The sequence below is a fragment of the Pieris brassicae genome, chromosome 4 (assembly GCF_905147105.1).
Source record: "Pieris brassicae chromosome 4, ilPieBrab1.1, whole genome shotgun sequence".
NCBI classification, from domain to species: Eukaryota; Metazoa; Arthropoda; class Insecta; order Lepidoptera; family Pieridae; genus Pieris; species Pieris brassicae.
In genome coordinates, this window is record NC_059668.1 from 16,532,135 (window position 1) to 16,548,269 (window position 16,135).

The 16,135-nt window shown below is 31.0% G+C and overlaps 2 protein-coding genes across 6 annotated transcripts; one reads left to right on the forward strand and one right to left on the reverse strand.

Moving 5' to 3' along the window:
• Positions 1–29: 29 nt before the first annotated feature.
• LOC123709121 (ras-related protein Rab-5B) lies at positions 30–11,522 on the forward strand. Of its 4 annotated transcripts, none has more exons than XR_006753683.1 (8): positions 30–230; positions 2,247–2,288; positions 2,722–2,969; positions 4,008–4,080; positions 8,022–8,238; positions 8,687–8,799; positions 8,964–9,006; positions 9,810–11,522. XR_006753683.1 is itself a non-coding variant. In XM_045660253.1 (6 exons), the coding sequence occupies exons 1-5, from the start codon at positions 2,262–2,264 to the stop codon at positions 8,788–8,790; spliced, it is 669 nt and encodes a 222-aa protein (XP_045516209.1). In that variant the 5' UTR covers positions 2,247–2,261; the 3' UTR covers positions 8,791–8,799; positions 8,964–11,522. The 4 variants fall into 4 exon arrangements, 1 of the variants encoding a protein (XP_045516209.1); XR_006753684.1 differs by lacking the exon at positions 30–230 and adding an exon at positions 485–724; XR_006753685.1 differs by lacking the exon at positions 2,247–2,288 and having other exon boundaries at positions 32–230.
• Positions 11,516–15,209, reverse strand: LOC123709119 (reticulocalbin-2-like). Of its 2 annotated transcripts, none has more exons than XM_045660252.1 (7): positions 14,803–15,209; positions 14,501–14,648; positions 14,052–14,202; positions 13,578–13,655; positions 13,248–13,368; positions 12,789–12,912; positions 11,516–12,606 (listed from the first exon to the last, which is right to left on the reverse strand). In XM_045660252.1, exons 1-7 carry the CDS (start codon positions 14,993–14,995, stop codon positions 12,444–12,446), a joined length of 978 nt encoding a protein of 325 aa, XP_045516208.1. In that variant the 5' UTR covers positions 14,996–15,209; the 3' UTR covers positions 11,516–12,443. The 2 variants fall into 2 exon arrangements, with proteins under 2 accessions (XP_045516208.1, XP_045516207.1); XM_045660251.1 differs by having other exon boundaries at positions 13,578–13,658.
• Between the last annotated feature and the right edge of the window lie 926 nt (positions 15,210–16,135).

Here is a 16,135-nt window from a genome sequence, read left to right on the forward strand (position 1 = left end):
CAATACAATACATAGACAAGGTTTTACTAATTGTCTTCTCGCTCTCTCGCTTCCATCATCCATGTTTGTTCGTGGTCATTTTGCATTTTTGTGCTACAATTCCTAGTTTCAGTATCTAGTGATTAAATTCCAATAGGAGTGTAATTAATGAAATTATCGGAAACACGGCGACCTTGTAAGGATTTGTCGCCGAGCAGAAAGTGCATCACGGTGATTTAACAACAGGGAGGGTACGTCTTTTACGTCCTTTTAATACACGTAAATGCGTCATTTTATCGAATAAATGTCTACTAAAACCAGTTTATTGTTGGTTTGGTATGATGAAAACTTATCATTAAGTAGTTAGATGTCAGGATATGGTTCAAAGAATCGAAAAGGGATGTATTGCAAGCCTGCTGACAAGGGGGCGATTCACAGATTGTTCAGCCAAGGAAATGAATTGATACGGAGTTAAACGGTTAGTCATCAAAAGCAGACGTATTTTTTGGTATCGCCAAACATAAATCGTAATGTGAAATAATGGGAGGCTTCAATTCTGCAACAAAATAATTGGTTATTTTCTCTTTGTGAATATGTTCTTTGTGATCTTGGCGACATAACGCCTCAAAGATAACAACTGTGTTTACCGTTTTCGCGACTTTTCGTCACAATTATTTCCCTATATCATCAAGTAATCAAAGGTTTTGTCAATGGTTTTAATTTGTGTTTGTGTCACTGGTGTCTGGTGAGTAGCTCTAAACGGACTATATTATAATTAAATAAAACAAATTTAATTTGCATGTGAATCATAACATCCTTTGTGTAAATTTTCATTTAAAAATAAGTTATAACATTTTTTTAGTAGAAAAGTGTACATAACCTACAAAATAATATTAAAAATAATTAAAAAGAAAATTAAAAGAAATAGGGTACACTGCCCCAGATACCAAAATGATTTAAAAATAGAATTGAATGTTTTCACATGTTTGACAATGCTTATTAACTTAAATGTTAGATAAAATTAAATCTTACTCCATAGTTTTGATAAAAATGAAAATGATTATGAAAATTTTTTTTATCATTATTAGTTTTTTTTTATACTTTTCTAATATACAATTAATATATACTGGAACATGATATTGACTATTAAGTAACAGAAGTCTTAAGATGTATACTTCTAAAAATTTATAATATTTTTTTAAATAGAAATTTATTATATGATTTAAAATTATCTTGTTTTATAAGTGGTTATATAGTTGGAACAAAATGTTTAAGTATATACATATTTTAAAATACTCTATTCTAAAAGTGTATCTAATCGATTCAAAATTCATTATAATCTATATACTTATGAACATAAATATCAAAAAGAAAGTGTTTACAATAATAAATCTTATTAGATTTTGATCTCTAATTCAGATATTTTATTGTCAATAGTTGGATAACTGTATAACGCACAAATGGGGATCCATTTGTGTACCATGCACCAAATTAGTCGCAACAAAAATAGCCTTTTATATTAATTTGTAAGTGTAAATATCTAAATTTTTGTATAACAAAAATGTATACAATGTGCCTTTCTCTCATGATTAGTACAAATAATTAAAGACAAAAGTATAGTAATTTATCATGTTGAAGTACTAGTATGATAAGAATATACATGTAAATCAATGCATTTTTTTATAGATGATAAGAGAATATTATACATTGTCTTGTTTATTATTGTGTATATTTAATACAACAAGGCAAATACACTTTCGAAGGAACCGTTACAAATTAGTCGACGCGAGCCTAAGAAGCTAATCCAATAAAAACTAACCCACACGGTCCACGCGTTACGTACATTCTTACGTCACATTGAAGAATATTCTCATTGCGAAACGAGGTTTTCTCGCTCGCTAATTTATCCTTCACCCTGTAACGGAATCGAATAGCCTCGTTTGAATTATAAAATATTTTTGCGAAATTAGTTACTAAGATAAAATACTAAAATATAAGCAACAATATATATTGTATGGATTCTTAGGAAATATATGGTATGGTTTAAAGTTTTGTTGTAAAATTTTAGCCATAGGGGGAACTACTCTGCTATTATTGAAAATGTATTTTTGGTACTCGCGGTCTACTAGATCAAAACCTCTTAACATTTAAGATAAAAAGAAGCCTACATGCCTTGATTAACGAATATTTTTGTTCAACTTACATATTGAGTCGAAATGTAATAATGTATTAATAATTCATATATACGTTTTGTATTTTCAATCCAGCACGACAGAAGAGACATGAATACCAGCGGATGCAATGATGAGGTATCTATTAAAAAGTAAATTTGCGTATGTGGTGTATAGAGCGTCATAGAAAAGCTTGTAATATGATGATTGTTGTGTATATTGCTTGTTTAGTAATACCCTTCAACACACATTATTTTTAATACACAAATAAATCATGGGATAATGCACTACATAACTATCATAGAAGTGAGACTCAAGACATTAAGCAATTAACTTACTTCAAAAAGTTTAATGTATTTAGTAAAGCTACGTACGCCCATCTAAATACTGAGATAATTAATTTAAAAAAGTACAATTCGGGGTCAGCAGTAGTAGTTGAGGGTGGTTTCGACTTCTTTCTGCGTTTATGTTGTAAACACAGTACGACATACTACCCTTCTTATTCCTTCTATAGAGATTTTTTTAAAAGTATATGTATGTTAAATTGGACCGTATTTTTAAATTATTATAGGCGATGGCAACAAACAGAAGCGGTGCGCAGCGGCCAAACGGCGCGCCGCAGACGAAGGTCTGTCAGTTTAAGTTGGTGCTGTTAGGAGAGTCGGCGGTCGGCAAATCATCACTGGTGCTCCGGTTCGTCAAGGGACAGTTCCACGAGTACCAGGAGAGCACCATTGGAGCCGCCTTCCTCACGCAGACCCTATGTCTCGATGACACTACTGTTAAGTTTGAGATTTGGGATACGGCAGGGCAGGAGAGGTATGATATTGCTTTTAGTGTACTAAAATATGATATATTTTTAATAGGTATGAGAGTGAAGAAATCACTTTTTATTAAATGAAATCAACACGATCTTTGTTTTAAAGTGTAAGCGAACGTAGAACACTATCATAATATAACTCTCTAAAATGTCAGAATAAATACCTTCTATGAAAATTATAATTTACATAGTAGGTACAATCTTAATATAAAATGCATATTGTATACTGTATCAATTCATGTTGTCTTGTTATTATAATGTAAATATAATGATTGTTTATTGTCGGTACCACGGTATGCAGTTTTTTTTGCCTTCGACTTTTGAATATTATTATACTGATGTCGAATTGTATTTCGTTTTTGATCAGTAGTTTATTTTTTGATATAAAAGAATCTCTCAATATTCTACATTGTAAGCAGTGTATAAAAAATATTTTACGAAAAAAGTATATACATGAAGTTATACTTTATTATTACTTAAACGTTATCCATATATTTAATGTGGCCTGGGCCGTTTGTTCGTTATTGTTAATGTTAATTAAGCTTTTTTATACTACGTATTAATTTTAAAATTTACGTCACGTGTATAACTTATAATGATCGCGTACTGGAATGGTACGTCGTAAAAGTTGTTTGAATGTAATAAACGTGCCGCTTATAAACGTTCAATGATTGTTAGGTCTTTTACCTTCATTTCAAAATATTACTTTTTACAAAATCTTTCACTGCATAATCAAAGATATTTTAAATTTTACTTTGAAGGTCATTATAAATTCTTACATCTGGACATTATTTTATGCCGAAAAACATTTTTTTCTTTTTCTAGAAATGTTTCCGATAGTCACGATATATAGAAAACAAGTGATGATTGCTTAGTATCTAAGGGGAACATACATTGACATAGTCATACTTAGCATCAATGCTTAAACATCGAAAATTACTTCTCAGTTCGTTTTTATAAATTTCTTGATTTTTAGTTTTAATTGTTATGAACTCGCAACAACTAACTTGTATCTAAATGTTATTTTCTTATTTCAGATATCACAGTCTTGCCCCAATGTACTACAGAGGAGCCCAGGCAGCTATCGTAGTTTACGATATTACTAATCAGGTACGTAGGACTTCATTTGAATCTTAGTAACCACTCATATCACCACTCAGTAACATCTCTAACGGGGCAGAGGAAAGACAGATTTATACATTATAACCCTTTTTCTATATTTTCTGTAATGTTTCTCAGTGTTATGTCATGTTTTTAAGTGTTAAATAAGTATTAAAGTCTTTATTTGAACTAACACGTGTATAAACATATGCTATAAATACTTGTTTGTTAGACTTTTAAATATCTTTGCATGGCTCAACCAACAGTTCGAGTAAATATCTTTTTTGCTGTAATATGAATTTTATGTCAATAAACCCGTATATGAAGATAACATATCAAGATTACATACGATCATCAAATTAAAATATACTTCTGAAGATGTGTACACTATATATAATGTATATTTTATTATTAAACCTATAATCTTTCTCAACCGAGTTGAACACTCAATGATGACAAAGGAGAAATGTTTTTATTTCATTATTTTTCTTAAACAACAAACAGAATTACGAGATTACAGCGTATTTAGCGATCACAATTGAATTAGATTAATTTATAATTTTATAACGGTGCCGACGCTTAGCGGGTATGTCCTGCCGTTGTGAGGCTAAATGAGGTGTGTGAATTATATATATATATATTTCTTAGTGTGTTTGTCTTTATAAAACCAGTTAATCAACTTTGATCAATAAAAACTAGACCAAGACACTATGGTATTATTGTACATCTCCTTAGGAACTTCCGTAATTATTGAAGACTACTACTGCGAGGCGTATACGTATATGTAACAAAGCATTTCAAAAGCCCAGCCACATTTTGACATTTGAGATTTACCAAAGAAATGACTTAAAATTTTAAGAAAATTAGAACACTAAAGAAGTAACGTACTTCGAGTTCTTTTATGTTACGATTGTTAGAGGTATTTTTTCGTAGACGAAATAAAAATAACATTTATGTAAAATTTAAATAGCGATATTTGTCCCTATAGTCGCCATTATTCGATTTTTGACCCGCTCTTAAGTTGTTGTTTTATTTAATTATTTGTCAATTTATTATCAAACATTAAAACATGTTGAATTTTAATCTTTATTAAATTCTAGTATTCATCAAAATAAGGTTAGGCAGCTTGAGCTATTATTAAGATATAATTGGATAAAATTAAAATTCCTAAAAATTTTATTAATTTATCAAAAAACCTCAAAAGACATATATTTGTTTTTTTTTTCTTTCTTACCTGGTATTTCTGTAGAACTCGAAACAAATTATGATTACGTGGAAAATCGTTAAATAACTAGTATATTTAACCTAAATTTTGGGGCGTGTTAATGTTATATTAATACCTAAAGATTATTTGTACAGGTAACTTCTTATTCAGGCCTATTAAGCGTATTGTTATTCATTATCTTGAAGCACGAAAGAGTTAATTAATTCAGGTATAAATTTAGACTAAGACGCCTAAATACTAAAACTTTTCAGGTGTATTTTAGCTATGCTCTATATGAAATTATATTAAAGCAAAAGTAAGACGCTTAATATACGTTAGGCAAAAAATATGTAACCGAAGATCCGACTGAACAATTTTTAATAAAATAAATGTGATTTTTACCTTCGATACAAAAGTTAGTTGGAATTTATTTACTATAAAATTTGTTATTGTTTTAGTTAACCTATTAATTGTTTATAATAATAAATTTAATATCCTCGTTATTATTTTTGTTACGGCATCTAACATTTACTATTCAAGCCAGTCTTGTGCTGGTAACAAAATGGTCGAGGATTGCATCGATACTTGGTCACGGTCGAAGCACATCGCATTGTCACGAACACAGAATTCCTAATTTGCGCCTTAAACTGCATTCAATTGTTACTGGTAGCCTTGTATTAGAGGACTTATGTATTGTTTTATTAAGCAAAAAAATCTAATATGAAAATATATGTAGTTTAGTAATAAAAGTTAGACGACAATGCCTTGGCACAAAACGTTATTTAATTTGCTTTGAAATAAACTAATTCTATTAAGTGTGACAAATTTAGTAGTAACTGAAAAGGTGCTAATTACAGTTCTTAATAATATTAAATCCCCTTATCAGGAGATGCGTGCGCACGTGATGTTCTTATCTATTATATCAATTAAATTAACATAAGTTCTATAATGTTATATCCTACAATTTTAGCAAACTTTCGGGACATGTTAGTTCAAATATATTAACCGTGAAAGGCGCGGTATTCCGCTATTCCAAATTAATTGAAATATAAAAATAGCGGTTTGCGAATTTGCAACGGGTAAAGCGAATCCTTTTTACATACAGCATTAGTGGTGGAATAAATTATAGAATGGACGTTTATGAATTAAAATAAATGTACTGTACTACTATACTAAAAACGAGCATTCATTTTCGAGATCAATAGCGTAAATTTATCAAAAAGTCTTATTTCACGGTCGCCACAGTCCACAAACGATGCCAGTAATATCTCATTTGCAAATCTATTTCACGGTGTGAGACATCCTATGAGACGGGATTTAACCGAGCATTTAATGTACCGTATGTTCACGTTACAATTGTCTATTGGTACCGGAATGTAGGTTGTTATGCACTGTCCCAATTTCGCGTGGACAATGCAGCAGAAGGGCAGTGGCTTGGAAGTTGTTTACGTTTTCGGACGGTCCACTTGCTATGTATCATTACGGAAACAAATAATAATTTTATTTCTTTAACCAATTATCGTGTCCTTTAGACAAAAAGTATGCTTGTGATGGGAGAGCTCAACAAATCCAATTTGTTAGCAATATCTTTATTTAAAACAATATACGAAAATGACGCTTGTGATCAGGTAACCAACTAGATTGATGTGGAATTACTTGCCTTAATTATGTAAAGAGAGTAGCGAAAATAGTATTTGACGTGTGCGTGAGCCGTCAATCGTATTACACGCATAAGTCTTCGAGTTCAAGGGCGTAATGTATAGATATTGATTGCCGGTTACGTCATATTGCCAACTTTTACTGTATGGTAAGTGAAGTGTTAGGTGAGTCAGCCAACACAAAAACTAATAGGTATGTAATTATTACAAAAGATAATAGTCTTAAAAAACCGATTTGCTCAGTATAATCTGAGTGAGTGTTTTGACAATCAGCTGGACTGTTGTTATTTACGAGCATGTTTTGTTAAAACAATTGTATAAGTATGTGTCTATATTGACTAAATAATACATTTATTCAAAGTAAATGAATTCTTAGACATCATTTACTACTTTATCATATCCCTTACAATGTGGGGCACTAATATGATTTTCGTTCAATGACCAGACTATTTCCCAGACCTTTGATAGCGTTATCGCTCATTGATAGTCCAACGGGTAGTGTAGGGGCAAAACTCTATCGCATTATATTGTTTATAACATAAAGAATGCGCTGCGCAATTTCTTTGTGTACAATAAAATTTGTACTCACACTCTCGTTTATTTTTAGATGATAACTGTTTCACATACCTATGTGTGGCAACGTCAATGAATAGTATTAATTATGGCTTAATAAAGCGTGATCGATATAAAATTTCCTACTATTCTTTCATTGTGTGTCAGTAAATACTGACAGAATATGATTTTCTAACTACTAAAATAAGCTTAAGAAATAACTGGTATTCCTCATCTTAAAACAGCGTTAAAGAAAAAAGAGTTGAGGTCTATGTATTAACAAAAGTATATATTAAAGTTGTTATTATGTTAAAAGACTAACTTTGGAAACATAACATACATTATTCTTAGCCTTACTGTTCTTCTAAATTTTCTATAGTTACTTTTATTAATAGTTTTATCTAATCCATGTGAAAGGTAAAAATAATTTTGTGAACGTCTTGATTTAAATTTTGGAATTAAATATTGACCAATTCCGATAACTGTATATGAATATATCTTAACCGTCTTCTAAACAAGTACTACATCTTTTTTAGGACACATTCGGCCGAGCCAAGAACTGGGTAAAAGAACTGCAGAGGCAGGCGTCACCATCAATCGTGATCGCACTCGCGGGTAACAAGAGCGACATGGCAGCCAAACGTATGGTGGAATTTGATGAGGCACAGGCCTACGCCGATGAGAACGGTCTACTCTTCATGGAGACCAGCGCCAAGACGGCAATGAACGTCAACGATATCTTCCTAGCCATTGGTGAGTCATAAGTAGAAAAGTTTAAAGTTCTAATGTCACACGATCTAAACGACGCCAGAAGACTTTCCTGTCAGTTCTTATCGTCCATTCTACGCTCTTGACTGCCCTTTTCTATTTTATATTACGTAAAGTTCCTTTGTTACATTAATTATTCAATTATATTTTTCGTGATTGTGTCCATAAATCTCTCGGAAACTTAGTACCAAGCATATGACTATTTTTGTTAGGTATAAATTAAATTCAACTTATGAAACAGTCCAAGTTCCATCAAAAACAGTTAGGGAGTTTTGGTATTTGTCCAGTTATTAGAATATGACCGTCTCCACCCATTTGTGGAAAGGATGTGTATTATATAGCAACATAGCTAAACAATAGGTTGTAAATTCAGTTGATAGATGTAAGTTGGTATAATTTAAATGGCTTATATTTTGACATGGTGCCCTTTTAGCGAACAAGTTACCAAAGAGTGAGAGCGGCGGTGGCGGCGCGGCGGGCGGCGCGCGGCGTCTCGCAGACGGCGACCAGCCGCGGTCTTCCACCTGCTGCAAGTGATACCGCCCGGTACGTACCCACGTCAGGTCGACGTACTGTTCCCAAAGGCACTATCGCGTACAATACAGATGCTAATGCAGCTTCTTTTAAGTCTGCAAACATATTACACAGATAAGTTAAGAAATATAATCATTAATAGATATTATTAGGGCATTATCTTTTTTTAATTTCAGAAGCAGAGTGTGGGACTGTGGCGCGATGCGGCGCGCGGATGAGGTATGACTCACACAAATACGTAAACTAGTGTATTACGAGGACAGCAAAACCTTACCTATTTTAATTTTTGTTTTTTATAAAAGTGATATCCGGATATATGATGCTATACATAGTCTTTCAAATTTTGATTTACAGTAATTTCCTTTAAATTAATGTATTGAAGGTTAGATTAGATAATTTAATCTAAATTCTGTACATAGAAATATCCCTCTTTTCTTCAACTAATAAAGTCTAAAGAAGGATTTTCACAATTAATGTGATGTTATTTTACACATATTAAATACAAATTATTTAGTGAATGAAATGATACAATTATTAGGCTGTTTTAAATCGGTAAAATATATTTTCTCTGGAAAGCTTGCCTGTTGAAGATTTGTCAGTTTACACGAAACGTAACGAAATTATATATACACACCTTAAATATATTTGTTTTTTTTTTTACAATATTCTTCTTTATAAAATTTCAGAATAACTTATCACGTCATTATTATGATAATTCAATGCAATAAATATACTTAAACAACTTGCTAAAGTGATCTCCCTCTGTACTGGTTAAAACACTGTTAAGGTAGAAAGGCCTTTCTGTAGGAGGCTTTAAAAAAGTAAGGGGATTTTTGTAGAATGAATGTATCTATCTGCCCTTTTTTATATTCCTAAAATAATTGTAAAGATAAAATAAGGAAGTACCAATAATAAAAAAGAGAAACCAAGCCATAATTGCCTTTGTCTTATACTGTAAAGTAAATCTAATAAAGTATGTTTTTTAATATTCTTCTGTTTAAATGATTTTTTTATTTGCTCAGGTCACGGCTTCGTTAGGCTGGGTACACGAAACACCTTATCATTATTGTTATTTACACTTTGTTTGGTAGCGGACCAAGCATAATTGATAATTATTAAAAGCTCTCATCTGTGCATAATATAACCGAACTTATTTCTCGCAAAAACGCTTTTACAAACGTTACTCGACAAAGTGTATATACCTCGCCATTCTCAGACTGGAATATTTGACAACTACAATCTCTGTTGATTTCCTTTTTATTGTCTATTCTAGTAATTGCCCTATAATTCAAATGTTAACCTGTTATCAAATGTATTGTTGTTGAACATGGCCAGTCGAGAATAGCGTCAATCATTTACGGATATGTTAACGAATTGGTAGGATTACTGTATATTACCCGTCGATAGTCGTCCATTGAATGCGACTGGTGCTTTGTTCGCTTATGACATCACAATAGAGATAGCTGTTATATCTAGATGCTACAAGGTTTTGAATTTGTAAAAAAAAGCTATTTTAATAACACTTCCGTAGTGCCGTATTCAATGGACAGACTATCGTTATCATTTGTTTGCCGTACCGCGACTAGAGATCACCTTTAGTTAATATAGATAAAATTAGAACGCCTTCGTTAGTTTATACTCTAATATTCAGTGAAAGTAACATATGTATAATTTTGTTATAAGGGTATTTGTACTATGTGGCAGTTCTAGCTGTATTTTACTATCGCATTCCAATGGGGTGTAGACGAGGTCAATTCTGTTGTTAGGATGTGAACACAATCCAATGCATAATTAGAATTAATATAACCTAAATTCTGGTTGATGGCAACAGTATCTTAAATAGTGAAAAATCAGAGCCAAACTTTACACATAAACAACAGAACTGACATGAGTCAGTTGTTGAGACCCAAAATAATAAAAGTGCATTAAAAAGATTTCATATTCCTTTGTAGAAGTCTGGGTTGTCTATGCTCTATCCTTTTTTCTTCGTATACTGATAATTTTCGTAACCTAAGAATAAGGAATGAATTTTCATCTGTAAAATATTATGAGAACTAAAATAGTGATTGTAACATAATTGAATTTTAATCATTATTGCACATGTATGTATGTAGCAGTGCCGCTTATTTATTATCTGTCAATTATGGTCTTCTTTTATATATATATATATATATATCCCATTATTTATGCTCGATAATAATAGACAACTCCGTATATAAAAGTAAAAACAATGAATTTCTACCTAGAGGGCATAACTAATCAAATCAATTTTATACTAAGCCTTACATTACAAATGTAATTTCATTCAAGAATGAAGTGCTTTTAGGCTTTTAAAATCATTTTTTGGTGTAATGTCTTGTGTTTAATATATATTTGTTTCGAAAAAATAATATTAATTCATGAAATATGGCATATAAAAATTAGACATCATACCACAAAATGTGCAATACTTAGTAGTAATCAGACCGTCTCCTGTTTAAAAATGTCTAAATTAATATAATCCAGTAAAATATAATTGACATTAAATATAATCTATCTGGTTTAAAAGGACCATAAAGCTTAAAAACAGGATGCGGTATGATCCTTTATAGTTATATGTAGACGTTATCAGAACATTCATGTAATGAAATTAAAACAAGCGGAGATGGAAGGTCATATATAGTATGTTTTTGTATTGTGTAAATATTTTGGATTTATTAAGATTATTATATTGAATAAAAAAATATTGTAAATGATTTTTGTGTTTTATTTCAAATACATTAAGTATAATATTAGTGTGTTAAATTATTATTAACTATTTATAATTTTAAAATAATAATTCAATTAAACTAATTTGTAGTTACTACATGTTAAATCAAATGGCACAATTTTAGGAGAGCTGATTAAGAAAATTCCCACAATATAAAAAATATGAAATTATAACAGGATCATAGTTGTCAAATTATTTCAATCAATGAAAATAATTATTAGCAAATTCAAGCTCTGTATATATGGTTTATAATTTGGTTACATAGTGTATATAATTCGGCTTACTCCTTTTTCCGCATAGGGCAAAACATACTCATATTGACTGGCAGATATAAAAAAAGTGAAAAATGGAGTCAGTTCTAAAAACCAAATGATTCGCTATCTAAAACTGCATTCAACAACATACCCATGAGTTTCACATATAAGTGAAATATATGTATGAAATACCTTATGGGTACTACTTTATTTTAACTTGTTATTAGTAACATTGACTAGTTTCTTTGAACATTATGGTTAAGTAAACAGATAAATCATACAACTTAAGCCCACTAAGTACTTGTGCGTATCAGAACTTTTAAAAGCGGCGGTATTAAGTTTACAGTACATATAGCCAAATTATATGGTATATTGAAATATGAAATATAAAACACGGTTATGCTGAAGTATAACCGTGTTTTATTAACTTATTGATAAATGTGTGTTAATAGTTTTAAAAAACTAATTTACATATTTCCCATACAAGAATTTCAAACTCTCAATTAAAAGCTCTCTTAAGGTTTACTTAAAAACGTGACAAAAAATCGAATTTTAATTTAGTTTACATACATGTAATATTTGGCGCCTTAAAGATATTATTAATTGTAAAACACATAAATAAGCACTTAAGTGTTATTTTCTAATTCCTTTCCTTATAATTCATCGTCAAATCGATCTATATCGTTTCCAAAGTCTGTCGCCTCACTACCGACAAAGACATAGTGATGCTGAAGTATCTCCTCGAATGACAGGAGTTCGTCGTGGTCATCATCAGAGGATGCAAACAAATGTGACACTTCCTCCTCAGCTATTTCACTAAAAAAAAATATATTTCAGAGAATTTCTTAACAGGTTCATTAAGATTCTATTATTAGAATAATTTCTATACTTGAAACCAACATATTGAACAATTAGTTTAAAACACGAAATATTAATTATTTTTGAAGTTTAATTTGCTTTAAAATACATATTTATAATAAGCCCAAGCTCAATATTACTTGTTATCTGGTATCATCCAGCGATGTATTTCATGTTCATCAAGTAAGCCATCTCCATTTGAGTCCAGCTCATGGTCATACTTGTCCCGCTCTGTTATCACCCATTCTTTATCTTGGTGTTGAGCTGCAATCATACCGACTCCTTGGTAAAATAATTTAAGTTTTTTTAGGAAAACAGTAATTTTCCACATGCCTACTTAGATATGAAAAAATATCTATGAAGCAGACATAAAGAAAATGTTTATGATTCTGGAGGGTGTTAAGTTCTCAGAACCTACTTAGAATAAATTTCAGTTTAGTTGCCCTAAAATAAATTTATAACAGAAGAAAAAAAATATCGAGTTATAGTTTATTGTTAGAGTGTGCAAGTTTTATAGCTTGCTAATTTCTGGGAACATAGTGTGGCAAAATCTTCTATAAACATACATAAATAATAATGTAATAATATTAAAATGTAACCTCTCTCTCCAATATACTCATGGAAGTCAAGCATTCCATCGCCATTTGAGTCTTTCTCCCTTAGAGCCTGAGATACTAGATGTGGGTGCATTACTGAGTGCTCCTCTGGGTTTGTAAATACCTGTATTTTAAATGTCTTATTATGTTAAAAAGTAACATGGATTTGGTGCATAATACTGGGAAGTAAATAGAGCCATTTTGTTTGACATGTTACTTGATTTAGCTAGGCAACCTTAACAATATTATATATTTATTACTCTGGATGGAAGACTACAATTATAATATGGTTGACACAGGAGTCTACAAAAGTAATAAAAAAGTTTAGTTTACCTCAAATTCAGCTATATCCAACTTTCCGTCTCCATTCCTGTCTGCTGTCTTCCACATTATCTTCTCATCACGCACTAACTGCTTAAAAACAACAACAAAAAATTCTGATATGACAATAAATGTATATTGTATATAATCACTTATTTAACACTAAATTTTACATATAATCATGAAAATTCAAATACACAGCAAAAACAATAATTTTTACAGTTTAATATAATTTATAAAAAAGTGTATTTTGAGATACAAATTGAAACATTGGCCTAATCAAAAGATATGCCAAACAAATTGCATTGAAAATCTTGATGGTTTACATTTATGTAGATATCAGATACTTGTATATAATTGACCTTTACACTTTACATTTTGAATACAGTAATTAAAAATAACTTATACTGTAAGTAATAATTATATGACATGCAAGTTTTTGTTAAACTTGTTATACTAGTAGTTAATCTAGTAATAAAATGTTACCATGCCAGTATCTCCTGTGTCTTCTGGATTAAGTTCCTCCTCAGTATCAACCCCAAACGAGTCTCTAAGGTACTCTGACCATGTCACCAGGCCATCACCATCTTCATCTGCTTCTGTTAGTCTTTCCTCAGCTTCTTCTCTGGCAAGATTACTGAAATAATCAGATCAATGTTTTGTTAAGATGTTTGAACCAAACTATTGTGTACCTACATTTAGCTATACTTATAAGAAATAGCTACACATTTATATGTATAACTTTAGCTTGAACTGATGCATATAAATACTTATTTCATCAAACAAATGACAGATTTCTTTATTTTAATATAATATAATATATTTAATTACAGTTTTTGTTTGAAATAATAGTGAACTTTTTAAGAACAACCAGTAAGATTTATAGGCTTACTATTTTTCTTAGTTATTAATTCTATTGTATTGGAGTATCTTACATAAAAGAGTTTAAAATCCACTTCTTAAGTTCATCTCGATCAATAAACTTATCTCCATTAAGGTCCATCTTAGGCAGCATCAGACCAAGGCGCCGCTTTGACTCTTCCGGACTGAGCTTATCAAACTCTTCTGCCTCTTTTACGCTTCCTATTGAATAATAATAAGTTACAACAAGCATTGTAGGTATAAGAAACAATAAACCCAGTTTTATAGACATAGCAAACGCAACTGTGCTCCTTATCAACTTAGGATTGCACAACTGAGTTAGCTTGAGTTTATATTAACTATAAACACAAGGTACCTAGAATGGCTTCATGGTCGAATTCAACATTATGTCCTATATCATTAAAGTGCTCAGAATCTCGTGGCCGATACGCGCCGTCAGATTCTCGCTCTGGATCATCTAAACTATGGCTGTGAACAGCAGCCGACGCGCAGAATAAAATATTAGGCGTTAACAATAATACAAACGAAACGTAGTATTGATAATACATTTTCGTTAATAAAATCACTTTAAATTAAGAGACACTTGTGCTTATTAGGTTACTGTTGTCGTTGAAACATTATTACTTTTACTTCATATGTAATCAAGTGCTGGGTTATGTTTCATATATGGAAGTAACCATATAAGCCACTTGTTTTGTTTAAAATTTCAGTTTCAGATATTTTGATTCCTATATTCAGAATTAGATGTTGTCATTTGTCAAAACCTCCATTGTAATAAGTAATTAAGACTGTCAAGGTTTACTGTACATCTTGTAGGACCACAGATCAAGAACATAGAGACTAGAAAGGTTTAGAAAGGAGCTGAGATTCATAACAACTCTCGAATCTTACCCAGAGTTCTTATTTATGTAGTATAATATATATAGTATATTAAGTAGTATAGTATAGTAACTTTAATACACTTAACTTTAACAAGATCTAATATACAGCACTACCAAAGGTAAAATGCGCATACAAATCTTCCAGTGGTCGTATTCCCTGAAACACCTAAATCATTGAATTGAATGAGAGAGCACTAAACAATGCACCTTGTTCGAAACAAATAGGAGTCAATATAATGTGTACAGAATCGAAAACAATTCGGGCGGTCGCCGGTGAGTCCAATTTCAGTCAGTCGTCTTTAAATATTGGCGCTGAATATAAATATGCTTGAGATAGACTCTATATAGATATCGTCCCCCTCGTCGTCGGTCGGGAAATAAGACTTGCTGATCGCTATGCGTATTATCACTTTGCGCTGATACTGAGCACTGTACTTGTCTACGCGCATATTTTATTACTTGGCATGTATTTTTATCCGGCTTCAAAAAATGAGGTTATAATTTTTTTCTTGAGATTTTGTTAAAATAAGGTGATATTTGAGTTTACATATCTATTTAGGCTTCACAGCAACTTCATAAATCTAGTGTATGGTTATCCACAAATTTCTCGTAAACTAACATACACATAGATACTTTTTGGTATATTGGAACATAGGAACTATCCAAGTTTCAGCAAAATTGTTTCAGTAGCTTATCAGGTTTATTTGCACTTTGGTAAATAATGTTGACAGGTATTACAATTCTTGTTTTTTATATTCCACTAAACAACAAATATTTATCTATTGTTTATTAATATTTTTATAATCA